Here is a 20,067-nt window from a genome sequence, read left to right on the forward strand (position 1 = left end):
TAACACATATCTTCCGTCACCATTCATATGGTTTAAATAAATGTTTAATAAGTTTCTAGACATGTAGTTTATGTTTAATAAGTCTTCGAAATTTAAAAATATCTAATAAACTTGTAACGTCCAATATTTTTTTAAAAGGTCTAATAGGTTCTTTTTGTGTTTAACATTTTTTTAAATTCATAAACTTATTAGTCACAAGGACCCCGCCTATCAAATTTATATTAAATCCTTCATTGAATTAAGTTTGAAATATGACAAAAACCTATTTTCAATTCAAGAACCTATTAAACATTTTTTTAGGTTTAGAGATCTACCAAACACCCCCAAGTACTAAATTTATAGTTCAACCTTGGCAATTAAAATTAATTAATTATAAATTAAAAGTGATTAGATATTCTTCGTAATTTAATGTGATTTAGATTTTTCAAATCAAATTTCTTTCCAACTTTACTGTACTAAAGTGTTGAATTATAGTTTTAATACCCCGTAGACTTGCAAATGGCCCTAAATTCATTAATTAAGATCAATAAGTAGTGGTCAAGATTCAAACATCAGGACTTTTGATCTATTCAAGGGCTACTAAAAATCACTTTTATAACTACACCAAAATCTTTCCTTTTACTCCATGTCTAAATTGGTTCACTTTGCTATTAATTCTATATCGAGTAGAGATATCCATAAGACAAGACATTAATTCTATATCGAGTAGAGATATCCATAAGACAAGACATGACCAGAGACGACTTCCCTATTCCCCCATTTTATTCTCCATCCCATCAAATTCTACATAGAGATCTGACTTCGAAGTGGAGATTCCCATGAAAAATTCACAAAGATTAGGTTTCCTGTGAAAATTTTTCCTAAAATACTATTATTGAAAAGTTCTAGTTAAATGGTTAACTTTTATAGGATTAGTTCCACATACACAATTAAAATTTAAAGAGATTATTCAAAATTTTCAAGTTAAAATAAACAATTATCTATTAAATTATTCATATACATAATCTAAATTTATTATAATTCATACATATCCTTTTTTTCTTACACTAATTCAAACATATTTCTTATTTGAACCATTAAACAATAAATTTTAAAAGTTTAATATAATATTTATATAATAAAAATAAATAATATAACATTAAATTATTATAGTAAATATAAGAAAAAAGCCTAACGTGGCGGGAACGGGGACAAGGATTCTCCGTCCCCATCCCCATTTAGCTTTTAGAGAATTTTCCCCCCTCACTCCCTCTCTCGCTTTATTAACAAATCATATAACTACAAAATGGGAGAAAATATCACATAAACAGGAAGGAGGGAACCCATCTTATAAAATTAATATCAGTGTAGAGGAGTACTGCACTTTGGATAGCCCCTAAAATTTCTTCAGGAAAAAATAAAATAAAGTAAAAAAGCAAAAAAAGAAAGAACATCATAAGATCAAATCATGAAACATGCAAGGAAATGGCTAATACATACAATACATTTGTCAATGTATACATACAAGATACACTACATTGGTAAAGTGACCCAGAAAAAGTTCAATATATTGCTAACGGATATTTCCTAAGTAGATTAACATAAACAAATACATCATAACATTTATTGATCACAGCCTTTCCATTCTAGTTGATGGAGATTTGTGAATATAATGGAATAAAAAATCAGTTGTAACGTCCCGATACGAAAAGGAATAATGCATCGTTCTTACACTGATAACTTGTATAAATACCTGTAGGGGTCAACTATATCATAAAAGTAACTATGTTAAAGTTGAGTCGTCTCATATGTTATGGCTTGGCCTCTTTCGTGCAGCTTGTTTTGTAAACAGTTCTCTTTTAAGGTAACTAAAAGAATGGGGAAAACTCTACTGAAAGACAAAGACTAAGACTAGGGATGTTTCAAAGCTTCTTTCATTTTCGCTTTGCAGACTGACCAAAATGGGTGCAATTCTCAGATAAACTTGGGACAGTAAGCTTGATTAAAATATGTTGTGCTCGCCGCAAGTAAGTTCAGGTGACAACACCTATGTAAAACACATAATAAGATCGGAGTTAGATGCAATGAGTGAAGTCGGGGGTTTAGCTCTAGTTTCAGTTCTACCAAGAATATATATTTAAGCAGCAAAAGTGATATCTCAATTAGAGTTTCATTAACTATGTTAGAAGACAAGCACAAAATGTTTTTCTTCACCAGCTCATGCCATTGCTTCAAAACAGAATACAGAGTTAAAACTTATAACCATATTAAATTTCTAAGAACTTGCAATTGTAAGATGGTTAGATGCAGAGGAGGCGGAGGAGATTTGCAAGAGAAGACACTTAATCAAAATGTCCCTGTTATTGTTCAAATCAAAGTCTAACAACATCAATTTTTAGTTCAAGTGATATGAACTAAGACGTCCTCATGTTACCTCCAGGACCAAATACACATTCAAGAGCGAAGAAGCTACGGGTAGCATTGAATTCTCGTATACAAATAGAGATGAACTCAATTGAGGGGATTCAAACAACTAATTAGAAGCTCTATAATTGGTTTCATTTGATTGAGCTTTGTTAAATTTCATTAGTATTACTTTACTTACAAACATAACGAGTTTTTGGTATTTTCATTTGATTGAGCTTTTACATGGGGTTTTAGTCTTTTGAGTTAGGGGTACATTGGACTTTTAAGTCCCTTTGGATAAGTAGATAGGTTTTAAGGGAGGGAAGGGAACACAATGCAATAGTTCTTTGATGTTTTGAGTTTTTAGGGTTTTTTCTAAATGAAAATCTTCCGGTAGATGACAAAATCCCATGACTAATTTGCAATTCTTGAGTCAGGGATGCATGCCAAGAACATTTAGGTAAGTCTAATCATCTTGCTTGTGAAGTGTTCAAACTATGAATGAGGAACTAGTTCTCCTTATCTCTTCGTCTCTGGTCAAAAGGTAATCCAAAATCTAATCCTTCCTTGGATTGATGCCCATTTGATTTGGGGTTTTAGAATTTGATTTTAAAAGTTCAACAAATGGATTCCTAATTTTCAAATTGCTAAAGTTTGCATATCACTAAGGAAAATCTAGTTATCCATTTGTCTGACAAGCTCCTCCTAAGCTCCAAATCCCATTTATCCATACAGAGAGGGGTTCTCTATTTATAGAGAATTAAGTGTGGGATAGGATAACTAATCCTGAATTTACTAAATTTCCCCTATATCCTATTACATCATATTCTATCCCTCCCAAAATTTAAAAAAAAAAAAAAAAAAAAAAAAATTGTTCTCAAATTCGTGGTGATAAATTGAAGCTTCCTTCTCTCAACTCTTTGAGTGTGGTAGACTCAAACTGAAAAATCTCGGGACAAAGTTTCCCAAATCCATCTTGGAATGAAAAGAATACTCCATGAAAATGTTGTAAAAATGAAATGGAAATTACCCTTTGGATAACATATGTTCAATGCTCGACTCACTAATGGGCCCAATATTGAAGATACCAAGAAGTGAAAATCAGGTTTTGTGGGGCCCATGATACTTGTAACTAGGGTTGTGTGAATTTCCAAAATTTCCCCCAATTTTATGTTGCTTCCTTCTTCACCGTGAAAGTGATTAGCCGCCAACCCTTCTCTTTTCTTCAACAACGTGGCAGCAGCTATTGTAGTCTCCGGCGACGACATATTTCGACCCTCTCCGGCAATACCATGCAACTTGTCTTTTCCAGCAACAGTATCTTTCGACGAATCGTCCTTCTCCGACGAAGCTCCTGCATCAAAGTCGTCCCCTTTCGACAACGTTGAAAATTTCAACATAGTATACCAACGATCAACACCATTGATTTCTTCGATATCCTCTTCTCTAGAAACTTATCTTCTTCTGCCTCGATAATGCTCTCAGACGATACCACGATTGTCGACTTCTGTTCAACCTCCTCTGATGTTGTATAAACAGCCATTTTGGGTCTTAGCTCGATAATAGTGGGCTTCGATGAACCCTCCTTCGCAATTTCTTCTCTTACGTCTTTAATTTCTTCTTCAACCTTTCCAACGGCTTCGATTTCGACGTCTTCATCACCGATTTCAAGCGATCATTCCTCCTCATCCAATTCAAGTTATGCAATCTCCGAGTTACTCACATTGTTCTTTTCCTCGTCCCACTCAAGTTTTTCCTTGCACGTGTTATCTTCTTGATTCGACTTATCGGCAACTGATTTTTCTTCCTCATCTTCTATACTCGACTCGTCTTCCTCACTGTACTCATTATTGTTGTTAGAAAATAGAGAACGGAAGATAGAGAACACTAAGTAGATGGGGAAGTCTCTTTTATTATTTTTTAACACAAAATAAAAGTTATAATAGAAGTCATATTTATAGGCTCTAACAAGTCCTAAAATAAAAAAAGGAAATAAACCTGGTAAAGTAAAATACTAAAATACTCTTGGACTATAAACTATCAACAATACTCCCTATTTCCAACACTCTCCTTCAAGTTGGGGCGTAGATATCAATCAAATCCAACTTGCTAACACATGAATCAAAACTTTGCTTGAGTAACCCTTTGGTGAGAACATCAACAACTTGTTGACTAAATGGAATGCGGAATACAGACACTGCCATTGTCCAGTTTCTCTTTTATAAAGTGTCTGTCTATCAATCTCCACATGTTTCGTTCTATCATGTTGTACAGAATTATTGGCTCTGCTTATAGTCGCTTTATTATCACAATAGAGCTTCATGGGTAGAACACTATCTTGGTGTAAATAAACAGAACTTTCTTCAACTAGATTGCGTCACAGATTCTCAAACTCATAGCTTTGTATTTAGCTTCAGCACTGCTTCTAGCAACAACACTTTGCTTCTTACTTCTCCAAGTAACTAGGTTACCCCACACAAAAGTATCATATCCAGAGGTAGACTTTCTGCTAATAACTGATCCTGCCTAATCAGAGTCAGTATAAGTCTCAGTGCATTTCCTGTTAGTTTTTCTAAACATCAAACCTTTACCTGGTGAACTTTTCAAATATCTCATAATCCAATTCATAGCTTCCATATGTTCTTCGTAGAGTGCATGCATAAATTGACTAACAACATTGACGACACAAGAAATATTTGGTCTAGTGTGAGATAAGTAAATCAGCTTTTCTACTAGATGTTGATACCTCTCTTTATCAATAGGAACTTTGTCAACAAAATCTCTTAGTTTTGCATTGAATTCAATAGGAGTTTCAACAGGTCTACATCCAATCGTACGTATTTCTTTTAACAGGTCAAAATTGTGTTTCCATTGTGAGACAAAGATCCCTTCCTTTGATCTTGCCACATCCATTCCAAGGAAATACTTCAGATTCCCTAGATCTTTGACCTCAAACTCATCAGCCACTTTCTTTTTCAGCCTAGTGATCTCAACAACATCATCTCCTACAGGACAATATCATCAACATACACAATTAGAACAACAATTTTCTCAGATACTGACATTTTTTAAATGTGTGATCAGAGTGTCTCTGAGTGAAACCTTGGGACTTAACAAAGGTAGTAAACTTGTCAAACCACGCTCTTGAGGACTATTTCAAACCATACAAAGACTACCTGAGTTTACAAACCTGATGATCAAACCGAGCTTTAACACTTGGGGGGAGGGGCTCATATACACCTCTTCTTCTAATTCACCATTCAGAAATGCATTTTTCACATCAAGTTGATGGGGAGGCCAGTCTTTATTAATTGCAACAGAAAGGACCCGAACCATGTTTAACTTCGCTACAAGGGAGAAAGTCTCAAAATGATCTATCCCATAAGTTTGAGTAAACCCTTTTGCTACAAATATGGCCTTGTACCTGTCTAGAGTTCCATCTGATTTATACTTCAAAGTGAACACCACTTGCACCCAACTATTTTATGCCTTTTAGGAAGAGCAACAAGGTCCCACATATTATTCTTTTCAAGAGCTCTCATTTCTTCCATGACGGCAGTCTTCCACTCAGGAATTTCCATAACCATATGTATGTTTTTCGGTATTATTACTATATCAAGGCTGGCAATGAACGCCCTGAACCTAGAAGACGGATTACTGTAAGACATGCAACTATAAATGGGGTACTTGGTGCAGGATCCGATACCCTTTCTAATGCAATGGGCATGTCAAGAGAGATAACACAATCCTCCAGTTTGTTTGATTCCTTATCTGTAATGAGATTTTGATTACATTTTCCAGTCTGATGAAGAATCTCACCCTCTTGTGTTTCTGTCGAAGTCTCATCACTGCTTGCAACCCTGTTATTCTCTAGAACTAACATATCATTCCTGTCATCCTCAGGCAAATTAACAATATCATCCTTAACACACAAATTAGTATTATCAGGGCCAGTAGTACCTTGAGCTTGTGTTGGTTCAGATTCATGGACTGGCGTCGGTGAAGTAGTAGGGGACACCATTTCCTTTCTAAAATTCTTCTTGTAGTAGGTTATCCAAGGGACTTGTTTAGTGGGTAGAACAGTGTCATGGGCACTCAGGATGGATTTAGGAAGGAGTTCAGAAAGGTCAGTAGGGACTGAAGATGTGGACCAGTTAGTCTCTTCACTAGTACTCTCCCTCTGAAGATAACTAACGGGAAAAAAAGGTTTATCCTCAAGGAACGTTACATCCATTGAGATGAAGTATTTCTAGGAAGAAAGGTGAAAATATTTATAACCTCGCTGGTGAAGGGGATACCCAATGAAGACACATTTCTAAGCATGAGAAGTAAACTTAGTTTGATTAAGGTCATGACTATGGACAAAGGTAGTGCACCCAAAAACTCAAAGAGGAATATCGGGAATAAGCCGCGTGGTAGGGTATGACTCCTTGAGGCATTCAAGAGGGGTTTGGAGTTGGAGGACACGGGAAGACATTCGATTAATAAGATGAGCTACAGTCAGAACTGCATCCCTCCATGAGTAAGATAGAAGTGAAGTAGACAACATAAGAGACTGTGCAACCTCAAGAAGGTGACGATTTTTCCTTTCAGCCACCTCATTCTGTTGAGGTGTATAGGCACACGAGCTTTGGTGGACAATACCTTTAGAAGACAAAAAATCACAAAAAGTATTATTAAGGAACTCACGACCATTATTACTACAAAGAACATCAATTTTTGTGTTGAACTGAGTCTCAAGAGTAGTATAAAATTGTTGAAATACCGACAAACCTCAGATTTATCAGTGAAGAGAAAAACCCATGTAAGACGGGTATGATCATCAATAAAAGTCACAAACCACCATTTCCTCGAAGAGGTGGTAATACTCGAGGGACCCCAAACATCACTATAAATAAGGGTGAAGGGCTGAGAAGTTTTGTAAGGTTGAGACGGAAAGGTGACCTTATGCTTTTTTTGCACGAATGCACACATTACAAGATAGAGAAGAGACATCAACTTTATTGAATAAATGAGAAAATAAATATTTCATATATTTGAAATTTGGATGACCAAGGCGAAAATGCCACAACATACAATCTTTTTCTAAAGTTGAAAAATAAGAAGACAACAAACTAGTCCTATAACAGTTCCTAGAGAAAGAGTTAAGGACATAGAATCCCTATTGTGCTGGGCAGTGCCAATCGTCTTCCCCGAGCTCAAGTCCTGAAAGAAAACATTATCTGGTGAGAAAGCAACTTGACAATTCAGATCTCTAGTTATCTTACTAATAGATAGTAAATTGTAAGATATTTTGGGTATATGCAGGATATTATGTAAAGTTAAACCATCAAAAGGAGAAATATGACACTTGCCGCAATAGGAGCAAAGGACCCATCTGCAATCCGAATCTTTTCCTTACCAGCACTGGGAAGATATGATAGAAAATTATCAGAAGAACCAATCAAATGATCTATAGCCCCTGAATCAAGTATCCATGGTTTCTTACCATTTATATTGAGGAGACTTAGGATTGAGAGGTACTTGATTGAGCAACAGCCTTAAGGGAAGAGACATTATGGTCACTTTGACAATTCACCTGAGGTTGTGACTGGAGGGCACTCACAAATTCACTCATAAGAGCCCGACCAAGATTGGCCTGTCATTTGGAGGACATCTTCTGTCATTCGGTGGTCTACCATGTAACTACCAACACTAATCTTTCCTATGCCAAGGTTTCTTGCAATGTTCACACATTAGGGTCTATTTCCCATTTTTCTTGTCACTATTAGAACTAGATAATTTTGTACTGAAAGCAGTAGAATCAATATCAGATATGATCATGATGTTCATAGCACTGTTTGTCTTCCTCTAGACGAACCTCAGAACACACTTCCATAAGAGAAGGTATAGGCCTCTGTCCCAATATACAGCCTTGTACTGCATCGAACTTGGAGTTCAAACTAGCTAGGAAATCAGACACGATCAACTTCCTCAATCTTGGAATACTAAACACCTCTACAAGGACATTCCCAGATAATTTCACGACACAGGTCCATCTCCTGCCAGATTAAGAAAAATTTGTTAAAGTATGAAGTGACATCCATCGCCCCCCGTTTGCACTCGGACCCTGTTTATGTAGGGTGTAAAGACGAAATGCAATCTGCCTCTTAGAATATAATTTTCAAATTGCATCCCAGATATCTCGAGCAGTCAAAGCATACAACAATGGTTTCCCTATCTGAGGTTCCATACTATTAATCAGTAGTGATCAAAGCAGGGAGTCCTCTCCTTTCCAAATGCACTCCTAAGGATCCCTTGGCCTAGGTCTAGGTATCTCACCAGTTAGATACCTAAACTTGTGACGTCCTTCAAGAGTCATTTTAATGGACTAAAACCAGGAGAAATGATTCTGACCATTCAACTTTTCTCTTGCAATTAACCCTGATGCGTTTCATCTGGAATCTCAAAATTCCAAAAAATGTGAAGTTTTTCCTATGGTCTACTGCTTACAAAAGCCTTAACACTCATGAAAAGCTTCAAAGAAAGCTTCAACATTTTTCTCTTAGTCCTCCAGTCTGCTATCTTTGCCTTAAAAAGAGGAGTCCCTTGACCATTTGTTTCTACATTGTGGCTTTGTCGAGAAGGGTTGGGATCTCTTGTTCAGAACTTTTGGCTTGGAGTGTTGCCTCCCAAGCAAGATCCATGATTGGTTGATTGATAGGCTAGAGATAGTAAAGCTTTTGGTCCTGAAGGGAATGTCCATTGGAGATGTACTTCTCAGTCCCTTTTGTGGTGCATTTGGAACGAATAAGTCTGATTCTTTTAATTCTTTTTGGACTGTTGTTCACCATACAGCTTCTTGGTGGTGCACAAACTACATCACACACTTTTTTTTAACAACTGAAAGGCTTATTCATTAGTGCTTTTGCTGCTGCGGCGGAGGGCCCTTAGGTTTGTTTTCCTTTGTCCTTTTTTTTTTTTAATACAAGTCTCTATTTCTTATTGAAGAAAAAAAGTTATCTGATATGAATGTAGAGGTTTATAGTGCCTAGTATATTAGTATTTATTCTACACCATCTGTCTTGAAAGCCTTCTTTTATGTCTATTGTTGAAATATGGTGCATTAGCTCTAAGAGCATATTTATCTTTTCCTTTATGCCTACTAAAATTAGGGCTTCCCTCATTCTATTTAATCTGAGTTTGGGATCTCTTGTATGCATGACATTAAAATAATAAAAACTTCTCTATCGTGGTTTTTTCTCCCTAAATTAGGGTTTTCCATGTAAACCTTGTGTTATTTCTTTTCCCTTTTACTTTCAATATGGTATCAGAGCAAGGTGATGAAATCCTAGCCCCGATAGAAGAAATTCAGTCATCAGACGTGGTTGATGATGGAGCAATAGCTGACCCAACTAATATGGCCATGATTCAAGCGGCTATGGATCGGTATCTCCAGACAATCTTGAACCCAACAACCCTACAGCCGCCGATCGACCTCAACCCTACAGTCGTCGGAGCCGCGCCGTCGAGCAGCCGCGACCCAACCTTCGAGCAGCCACGGACAATCTAGATGGCGAGCAGCCCAACCCTAGTCGGCGTGCCATTGTTCGCATAGTTGCAGCAAATGTCGGGTGGGTTCACTCCAACTTCCGAGTCGGGTCAAACGATCGCGCACCAGCTACTCGCGTCCACGCAAATCCCACGCCAGTCGTTTGCTATTCCTCCCAGATTGTCAGTCGCGCGTCCTCCCGAGCCAGTCTCGCACCAGTCAGCCACCAATCCTTCAGCCGGTGCAATACCTGGCCGTGTAGCTTCAAGAAGCAACACCGAGGTGTTTGGGCAGTACCCGGTTGAATCTTCTGACCAGTTTTTTGGTTCCTTCCAACAACAGGGGTCCATCCCAAACGTGTATCCGGTTCAGCCTCGGTATCGAGTGGGTGACTCTATGGGTGAAAATTCTATTCTCGGTTCCTATGAGCAGAAACAATCAAGATCAGAGACCCATAGGGAACTTCAACAGCAATTGGCAAGTCTCCAATAACAGATGACAGTTCTTGGTTCAAAACTGAATGGCCATGAGTCTTTCAATCTTCCAATCTATTAAGAAAACCCGGTAATAGTGCTCCCTATTCTACCTACTGCTAATTTGTTAACTGGTACTTCAGGAAACTCTACAGGAATGATCACAGGTGAGAAGTTGAATGGCCAAAACTACTTCTCTTGGTCCCAAACGATTAAAATGGTCCATGAAGGGCACCATAGATTTGGGTACTTAACTGGAGAAATACCGTGACCGAGCCCTGGGGATCCCCAAGAGCGGGTCTGGAAGGCAGAAGATTCTTTCCTTCGGTAAATGCTGATAAGTAGCATGGAACCTCAAATTGGGAATTCCTACTATATTTAGCCACTGCAAGGGATATCTGGGATGCGGTCCGTAGGTTATATTCTAGAAGACAGAACGCATCTTGCTTGTATACTTTACGTAATCAGGTTCATGAGTGCAAGCAAGTGAGCATGGATGTAACATCCTATTTCAACATAATGTCTTTGTTATGGCAAGAAATGGATCTATGTTGGGAGATCATCTGAAATTGCCCGCATGACGGAATCCAGTACTCGAAGATAGAAAAGGTTGATCGTGTGTATGATTTTCTTGCAGGGTTGCACCCCAAATTTGATACGGGTCGAAGTTGAATATTAGGGTAGCGATACCGTCCCCCATGGAGGTCTGTTCAGAGGTTCAATTGGAAGAGGATAGATCGAGTGCAATGAATGGGTTTGGGGTTACCACTGTAGAATCAACTGCTTTTGGGGTGAAATCCTCTGGATTTGATAGTGACAGACAGAATAGCAAAATACCCCCAGTATGTGAGCATTGCAAAAAACAGTGGCACATGAAGGATCAGTGTTGGAAACTGCATGGTCGACTTCCTAATGGTAAACGTCGCCCCCCAAATGACAAGTCAAAATCTGGGCGTGCTATGGTGAGTGAATCAGTTGAAGGGGCCACACAACCTCAGGTACAACCTCAGACACAACCTCCGGTAACCAACCTAGGTGATTCAGGTACCATAGGGATCGAAACAGTTGCTCAATCAGGTAACCCTCAATCTTTTAGTTTCCTCATTGAAGGGAATGAGTTATGAATTCTAGATTCAGAAGCGACTGATCACTTGACTGGCTTATCAGATCGATTCTTCTGGTATTATTCGAGTGCTGGAAATGAGAGGATTCGTATTGCGGATGGGTCCTTCGCTCCTGTTGCTGGAAAAGACAGACTGTCACCATTTCAGGGATTAGTTCTACAAAATGTCCTACATGTGCCAAAAATTTCTTACAATTTGTTATCAATAAGTAAATTAACAAAAGATTTGAATTGTAGAGTTGTCTTCTCATCAGATGCTACTTTGTTTCAGGGCTTGAGATTGGGGAAGACGATTGGCACTGCTCGATATGACAGAAGCCTCTATTTCTTTTCTAAAGATGCTTCCTCCAGGAATTTGTTTAGGACTAGTCTTTTATCTTCATTTACTATGTCTGAAAAAGATTATTTATTGTGGCATTTTCATCTTGGACATCCAAGTTTTCAATATATGAGATATTTGTTTCCTCATTTATTCCATAATGTGAATATTTCTTCTTTGTCTTGTGATGTCTGTATACGTGCTAAACAACCTCGTGTTTCTTTTGTCTCTCAACCTTATAAACCTACCCAGCCTTTCCACTTGATCCACAGTGACGTTTGGGGTCCTTCAAACGTCTCTACCCTGTTTGGTAAACGATGGTTTGTCACTTTCATCGATGATCATACCCGACTTACATAGGTATACCTCCTTGCTGATAAATTCGAGGTCCTGTCTACCTTCCAACAATTCTATACCACCATCTTAACTCAGTTTAATACGAAGATTGTCATCCTTCGAAGCGACAATGGGCGTGAATTTGTCAATCACACCCTCCGGGAATTCCTAACGTCAAAAGAAATCATCCATCAAAACTCTTGTGCTTATACTCCGCAACAAAACTGGGTGGCTGAACGGAAAAATCACCATCTTATTGAAGTTGCTTGTTCCTTGATGATCCCTACGTCTCTCCCATCATATCTATGGGGAGAAGCGGTCCTCACTGCAGCCCATCTCATTAATAGGATGCCTTCACGTGTTCTAAAATTCCAAACACCCCTTGAGTGCTTTAAAGAGTCCTGTCAGTCTACACGTTTTATTCTTGAAGTTCCTCTCCTGTGTTTGGGTTTACAGCTTTTGTTCACACTCATGGCCCTCACCAAACTAAGCTTGTCCAACGTGCTCAAAAGTGTGTGTTTGTCGGGTATCCCCTTCATCAGCGAGGATATAAATGTTTTCACCCAACTTTCAGAAAGTACTTTGTCACTATGGATGTCACATTCCTTAAAGATGAACCATTCTTTCCCGTTAGTCGTCATCAGGGGGAGACCACAAGTGAAGAGACTAATAGTTCCACATACTCCATACCTATTAGCTTCAATCTTGAACCTAGTTCTACTGTTCCTGAACCCAGTCCTGAACCCGTTCCTGAATCCAACCTACCTAGTCCCGAACCTGTCCTACCTAGTCCCGAACCTATCCCTGATATTCCAGTGTCTGTCCTCCCCACTAGACAAATGCCCTGGATAACATACTGTAGGAAGAATCTCAGAAAGGAAACCCAGGAAATTCCTGTTGTTCCATCGGAAAGTGTCCAAGCATCGGAACCAGCTCAGGTCAAGATCCTGTTGCTTTAGAGAAGATTCTTGAAGAGAAGTCTAGGTGCATAGAAGGTGGTGAGACAGACTCGGAGAAGGTTGAAATTACAGGAGGTAATGAAGTGCTGGAAGACTCTCAGGAAGGTGAAAAATTGTCTCAGAAGTTTGATACTGGAGAGAGACCGACAAAAATTGGCAATTATGATATCACTCTTGATATGCCAATCACTCTGAGGAAAGGAACCAGGTCATGTACAAAGTACCCTATGCATAGTTTTCTGACATATAGTAACTTGTCTCCTGTTTTTAAGGCTTTTACTACTCAACTGGATGCCCTGGCAATATCTACCAGTGTGCATGCAACCTGGAGGTTCCTGAGTGGAGAGCAACAGTAATGGAAGAAATGAGAGCTCACGATGCGAACCAGACTTGGGATTTAGTGACTCTCCCTAGAGGTCACAAGACAGCTGGTTGCAAATGAGTGTTCATGGTGAAGTATAAGTTTGATGGAACGCCCGAGAGATATAAGGTCAGGTTAGTTGCTAAAGGGTTTACTCAAACGTATGAGATTGATTATTCAGAAACTTTTTCCCCAGTGGCTAAGCTCAACATGATCCGAGTTCTTCTGTTTGTTGCAGCGAATAAGGATTGGCCTCTACATCAGCTGGATGTTAAAAATGCCTTCCTGAATGGTGAGTTAGAAGAAGAGGTTTACATGAGTCCCCCTCCATGTTTCGAAGCTAAATTTGGAAACCATGTTTGCAAACTCAGAAAATCCTTATATGGGTTGAAACAGTCTCCGAGAGCGTGGTTTGATAGGTTTACAGTGTTTGTTAAATCCCAAAGGTTTGTTGAAGGGCATTCTGATCATACATCGTTCACCAAAAGATCACTTTCAGGGAAGATTGCTATTTTGGTAGTGTATGTCGACGATATCATTTTATCAGGGGATGATACGACAGAAATTGTTAAACTAAAACAGAGGATGACAAGTGAATTTAAGATCAAAGATCTTGGTAGTCTGAGGTATTTTCTCGGGATAGAAAGCAAGATCGAAAGCAAGAATATCAGTGTCTCAACGGAAGTACACTCTGGACCTGTTAAAGGAAATAGGAATGACTGGATGCAAACCCATTGACACTCCTATTGAGGTTAATGGCAAACTGAAAGACATTACGGAAGGAATGCTTGTAAATAAGGAGAGGTATCAACGTCTTGTAGGAAAACTGATTTACCTGTCTTATACTAGGCCCGACATCTCCTTGCTGTGAGTGTGGTAAGCCAGTTCATGCAGAATCCGTATGAGGAACACATGGAAGCAGTGACTCGAATTCTGAGATATCTGAAGTCTACTCCCGGGAAGGGCTTGGTTTTTATAAAATATGACACATGGAGCATCGAAGCATATACTGACTCAGATTAGGCAGGTTCAGTGACAAATAGAAAGTCAACCTTGGGATATTGTACCTTTGTATAGGGAAATTTGGTGACTTGGCGGAGTAAAAAATAGGGTGTAGTTGCCAGAAGCAGTATTGAGGCAGAGTAAAGAACTATGAGCTTGGGAGTGTGTGAAGAAATATGGTTACAGAAAGTTTTGGTTGATCTTCACTAGGACAGTCTGGGTCCCATGAAGCTGTATTGTGATAATAAGGTTGCCATCAGTATTGCCAACAATCCAGTACAACATGATAGAACCAAGCATGTTGAAATTGACAGACATGTTATTAAAGAGAAGTTAGACCACGGGGTTATCTGTATTCCCTATGTTCCTTCAGTCTAATAGGTTGCAGATGTTCTTACCAGATGATTACCGAGACAAACATTTGAAGCTTGAGGTGGAGTGTTGAGATATGGTGCATTAGCTCTAAGGACATATTTGTCTTTTCTTTTATGCCTACTAAAATTAGGGTTTCCCTTATTCTATTTAATCTGAGTTTGGGGTCTCTTGTACGCATGACATTAAAATAATAAAAACTTCTCTATCGTGATTTTTTCTCCCTGAATTAGGGTTTTCCACCTAAACCTTGTGGTATTTCTTTTTCCTTTTACTTTCAATATCTATCATAACTGTTCAATGTTCACACTTCCTGCAGGTGATCTTGCCACATGCACCAGGGTTCAACTTCTTGTTCCATGCATAACATAGTTTCAGTTTAAACATCTATAAAGGGAATAAATGTTCTTGGTTGCAATGCAGGAGTTCAAAATTCTTAAGAGGTTTATTGTTGTTTTTCAATTGTCAAGAAGCCTTTAAAAATGAAATAAAAGAGACCAAAGGGTTAAGCAGCTGATAAGAGAATGAAACTTTTGGACCATCTCTCTCTCACATGCTCTTTCGGTTCTACTTCATGACATCTTTGTTTTCGATTAATTGGTGCCATCACCCAATAACTGAGTTATTCATGCAATGTTCTTAAGGCATGAGTTTTCCTTATAAGAGGCCTCCTGGAAACTTTTCGTGGCAAACCTTTTTTGGCCAATTTGATTGGAAAGAGGGCAATAAACTTTGAGGAATTCATAACAAACATTGAGGTAAAAAGAGAAACACAACTCACATAACTAAAGGCAAAAACAAACATAACCCACATAAATGAACAAAATACATACAAGCCAACCATAAATTTTTGCTTCTTTATACAAATACACACATCTTCCAAACAAAAAGCACAAACAGGATAAAATCATAAAGTAAATATGTTGCACCAAATGCATACAATAAACTCAACATTATTAGGGAAGTGAGAAAAATTAAACAGACAATTAAACATTCATACCTCAAAGTCGTGCATAGGATCGAATACGGTTCAATGGATCAACAATCCATGCAAAATTTGTAAGCCGTGTACTTTGCTTCTCAATGGAACGTGCATCTGTGCTCTTAGATTGGGAACAAAGATAAGACAACGACTGTAGCCATGAAACTAACATGGGTTTACGGGTGACATCATCGGCTTCTGAAACCAGGGAGTATAACTGATCAAGAACCATATTTTGGCCTTCTGTGGGTAACTCGATGATTAGTTGTGCTAAATTCTTCATCAAGCTTGGTAGGACCTAAAATATGCGAGAGCCAAAATCCAAACTAAACAAATTCAGACAGAAATTTAGCAGCTGATGTATGGTCTATTTCTTTCTTCAGTCAATATCCTTCCTAGATATGCAAATATAATGCAGTGGAATCCTGGTAGCTTTGAACAGTCCCAGATCCCACAATTTAGAATTAATCTAATCACTATGGTAGGTTAGTTCATCATTAACTACTAATTCGAGTACATCAAATACATGAATTTGGCTACAGTAACAAATAACTTTAAGCCACTCAACATTTAATTGAATAATATCTTGGCTACAGAATCAATTTCATGAAATCAACATTCCATTTATAACACAAGTTAATATATATTGTTTAAAAGAGAGAATATAAAATGCCTACTGCACTAAATATGGAAGGACAAACATATTAGGTTGTACATAGTATAATACCTGTATATCAACAAGAGAAACGAGCCGTAAAAGCATATCTAAAATTTTCTTGGAAGGCTCCAAGTCTCCTTGCCAAGTCTTCCACAAATCCGCGTCATCCATGAAGTTTTCACTGCAAAGGCTGGTAGCTTTTACAGTAAGACTGTCAATACAATAAAAGATTGCTGGACTCCCTGCAGGAAGATATCGTACCAAAGCTGCAACTCCTGAAGCCATGCCTTCAAATGGTGTAATGCCAGGATACCCCTAAAATCATAAAAGTTGAAAATTCAACATCCGACTCAAGTTATCGAGTTGAAGTTTGGTTTAATAAATAAAGAAAGAAGTTTTTAGTTGAGAGCAATACTGATAAAGATCTCTCAATGTAGTAGAAAACAAGCTCCTCCTTCAACGTCACTCTCTTTTCATCGCCAAGGTCATCCTTCCCAGACATGAAAGCTATAAACACGGAGTGCGAAGCTCGGGCTACTTTTGCATTTGGATGCCCCATATATCTTATTGACTTGGTAATAAGGAAGTAAACAGTTCACGAGGGAAAAAATGAAGAAGAAGAAGAAGAAAAAAGAAACAAAGAAGAATATGCATGTCTTAGAACAGGATACAAAAACATTGTTGGGGCTACCACCTTCCCATACACTTGGGTAGGAACACGCTCAATGCAAGTTGGAATGACTCGTACATAAAACAACATACGTGCAGTTTGCACTTCGTCCTTGGTCCATGAATATTTTGTTATCCGCCCAATAGAGTTATCTGGAAAACAATGAATTTCAATTTTCAAATCCTTGAAAAGCATATACAATATCAGCATAAAAACCAATATTAGAAACATCAAGTAACATAACCTAATTTTGATTACAAAGTAAAATAACTTGAAACCAGTACCAGGCCCATTTGTTTGATCTTGGTACGTAGGCATTGATTCAATGAAAGATACACAAGCAGACTCATTCCCCTGAATGCTTGCAACAACCCCTCGGATAGTATCCATATATTCTGGCAAGCGAATACGCCGAAAGTATTCCATACAAGAGAATGAAACAAGTATTCTTACTGATATGTCAAACTGACTTTCCAGCGTATATTTGGAATCTAACTTTTCTTTTGTGACGGCTAATGCGAAAACTACAACCATGAGGAAAGCAGACTCTGCAATTTTCTCTATATTCTCTAATAATTCATCCTCTCTGCCACGAAGCACCAAACCGGCTAGTCTATGCCTTGAGTAGACGTCTTGACAGTAATCCCATACAAGATTCTCAACAAAACTTTTGTCCTCTTCCTCAAGTGTAGCATACTGACTGCAAAAAACACCAGTGATGGCCCCGGCTTCCTTAAAAGGAATACTACCCAGATGCTCGTTCACTAGAGTAAGCCCCAACGCACCCAACTCGGCAAAAGAGAATTCATTAATTTTGGCATATAAACGCTGCAAAGGAAATATTTCAGTCAACAAAGCATAAACAACACAAATGAGCACAGGCGGGCAAGATGACACAGGACCACAACGTGCTATTGCCAACGAAATACACAATAGAAGCACGCTCCTTCTATGGTCATTGCCTGTAATTGAAGATCCTTCCATAGTAGAAATAAAATTCCTTGCTATAGATTCTAAACAATCTTGGGCTGAAATCCTTATTCTAGATATTGTTTCTCTTTCTGAACTACTCAACAAGCCTTTTTGAGTATTAAAAGCCCTCAATATTCCAGCTGCAGCCATTACAACAGCAAATGAAGCATAACTTTCCTTTGAAGACACTAAAATAGCTTGGCTAAACACATCTAATTTCTCAAAAGAATGAAGACTAATCATACCAGAGGTCACCCATTCAATCATATGCAGAATCATTAACCCACTAGAAAGAGTATCAATAGGGCCACCTATATTACCCCAAATTCCTAACAAAGAATCTAACAATCTAACAACATGAGCATTCACTGATGAAGATAAAGCATAACCAATCCCAGCAAGAAATTCTGGAATTATCTCTCCCACTGATCCAACCAGTAGGTATTCTTCTTCCAAAACCCTGCAAAGCAACTCCAAACAGCATAATTTTGATTTTTCTGAAGCTGAAAGCAGATACGAAATTGCACCCAAAACTAAAACCCCTTCAGAGAAAAACAAAGGGTTCTTCCGCAATTCAATTTTGGAAGAAAAAATATGAGAGAGAACCTCAACAGATGAATCGACAAGAACTAAAGAGGGTCGGAGAGATTTTCTGACCCAGATATAAAGGATCCTCAGAAAAAGGGGATAGGATTCATCAGGAATAGAGAAATTGGGAGAAGAAAGTATAGAAATCACCAACTTAGCTTGAGGGTCTGCAACATAGAGTGAGGACTGAGAGTTAACGAGAATTTTGAGCGATTGAATGTGGCGATCATCAAAGGATTGATGTTCCAAAGAGCTTCTAAGCTCAGCCCATGCTTGGATAATTTCTCGAGCAGAAGAGGAAGTGAGTTTGGAGTTAAGAGCAGTGCCGCCGATGCTCTTCAACCATTCCTCGAGGAAAAGAGAACTCGACTGCTTTGCCATCTTATCATTTGGAGCTGCGAAAATGGTGAACAGAAATATGATGGAATTGAGAAAGGGAAGAAGACAGGGCAAGTAAACCACTTATACGTAAAACACCTAGAAAATTACTTGAAAACTAGTCCCTCTATGTCTTAAGCTATTTATCCAAGGAGTCTGTAAGACTCTCATATTTACGTTTGGCCTTAAACAAAGAAAGGTCTATTGGTCAGCATAATAGCTCCCTTTTGAGCTTAATGCATAAACTTAACTTCATAGCATACTAGTAATTCATCGCATCACAGCTAAGTTCGACGCATCATAAACCATCTTTACCGCATCATCTATCCTTAGCCATCTTACCTTATAACTTGGTTGAGAATTGGAAATCCTTCATCAAGGTATTCCGGTAAGTACTGAAACACTTTCTTAGCCTATGCGATGAACGTCAACTAGGCGACGTACTCAAAGCACTTTAGTTGTGAACTCTTTGTCTATCCCAATATGCGTCAATGCATATCATCAATTGGTCAGTTGTTTACTTGTTCTTCATATGCAGTTGCCTGCTTATTCATCCACAACACCATTCCAAATTCGATCTTTCAGATTTCATAACTTTAATCCCAACATTCATCTAGCTAAACTCTCTTCAACAAATTTGCTCATAAACATCTTAACTTTCACGTACCTTAGAAATTGAGCATTGCTTCTTTTGAGTTGATTGGAATCCTCCAATTTTTCTTCAAGTTTGCCGAGAACTCTTCACATTTTCAAAGTCTTCAGATGGCAGTAGCACTCATTCCCTTAGGTGTAAGAAAATTTTGGCAAACCATTTTCCTTCTTCATCATGTTAATTTATACTTAAACTTGCATGAACATTCCAGCCTAATTAAACGTCACCTAGCATACTTATATTCCAATTGACATCTCTAAGACTACCACCTGGCTTGCTTAAAAGTTAATTAAGCTGAACTCCTCA

The 20,067-nt window shown here is 38.3% G+C and overlaps 1 protein-coding gene across 6 annotated transcripts; it reads right to left on the reverse strand.

Moving 5' to 3' along the window:
- Positions 1-1,448: 1,448 nt before the first annotated feature.
- Positions 1,449-19,217, reverse strand: LOC120090375 (obscurin-like protein). Of its 6 annotated transcripts, none has more exons than XR_016524643.1 (7): positions 17,456-19,217; positions 17,173-17,323; positions 16,917-17,064; positions 16,763-16,816; positions 16,571-16,691; positions 15,862-16,141; positions 1,449-2,026 (listed from the first exon to the last, which is right to left on the reverse strand). XR_016524643.1 is itself a non-coding variant. In XM_039047993.2 (6 exons), the coding sequence occupies exons 1-5, from the start codon at positions 19,110-19,112 to the stop codon at positions 15,863-15,865; spliced, it is 2,481 nt and encodes an 826-aa protein (XP_038903921.1). In that variant the 5' UTR covers positions 19,113-19,217; the 3' UTR covers positions 1,449-2,026; position 15,862. The 6 variants fall into 6 exon arrangements, 2 of the variants coding, with proteins under 2 accessions (XP_038903921.1, XP_090163441.1); XR_016524644.1 differs by lacking the exon at positions 1,449-2,026 and adding an exon at positions 7,367-7,590; XR_016524641.1 differs by having other exon boundaries at positions 15,862-16,169; positions 16,571-16,816.
- Between the last annotated feature and the right edge of the window lie 850 nt (positions 19,218-20,067).

This window comes from Benincasa hispida, chromosome 11, assembly GCF_027475165.1.
Source record: "Benincasa hispida cultivar pf3 chromosome 11, pf3_genome.v1.1, whole genome shotgun sequence".
Taxonomy (NCBI): domain Eukaryota; kingdom Viridiplantae; phylum Streptophyta; class Magnoliopsida; order Cucurbitales; family Cucurbitaceae; genus Benincasa; species Benincasa hispida.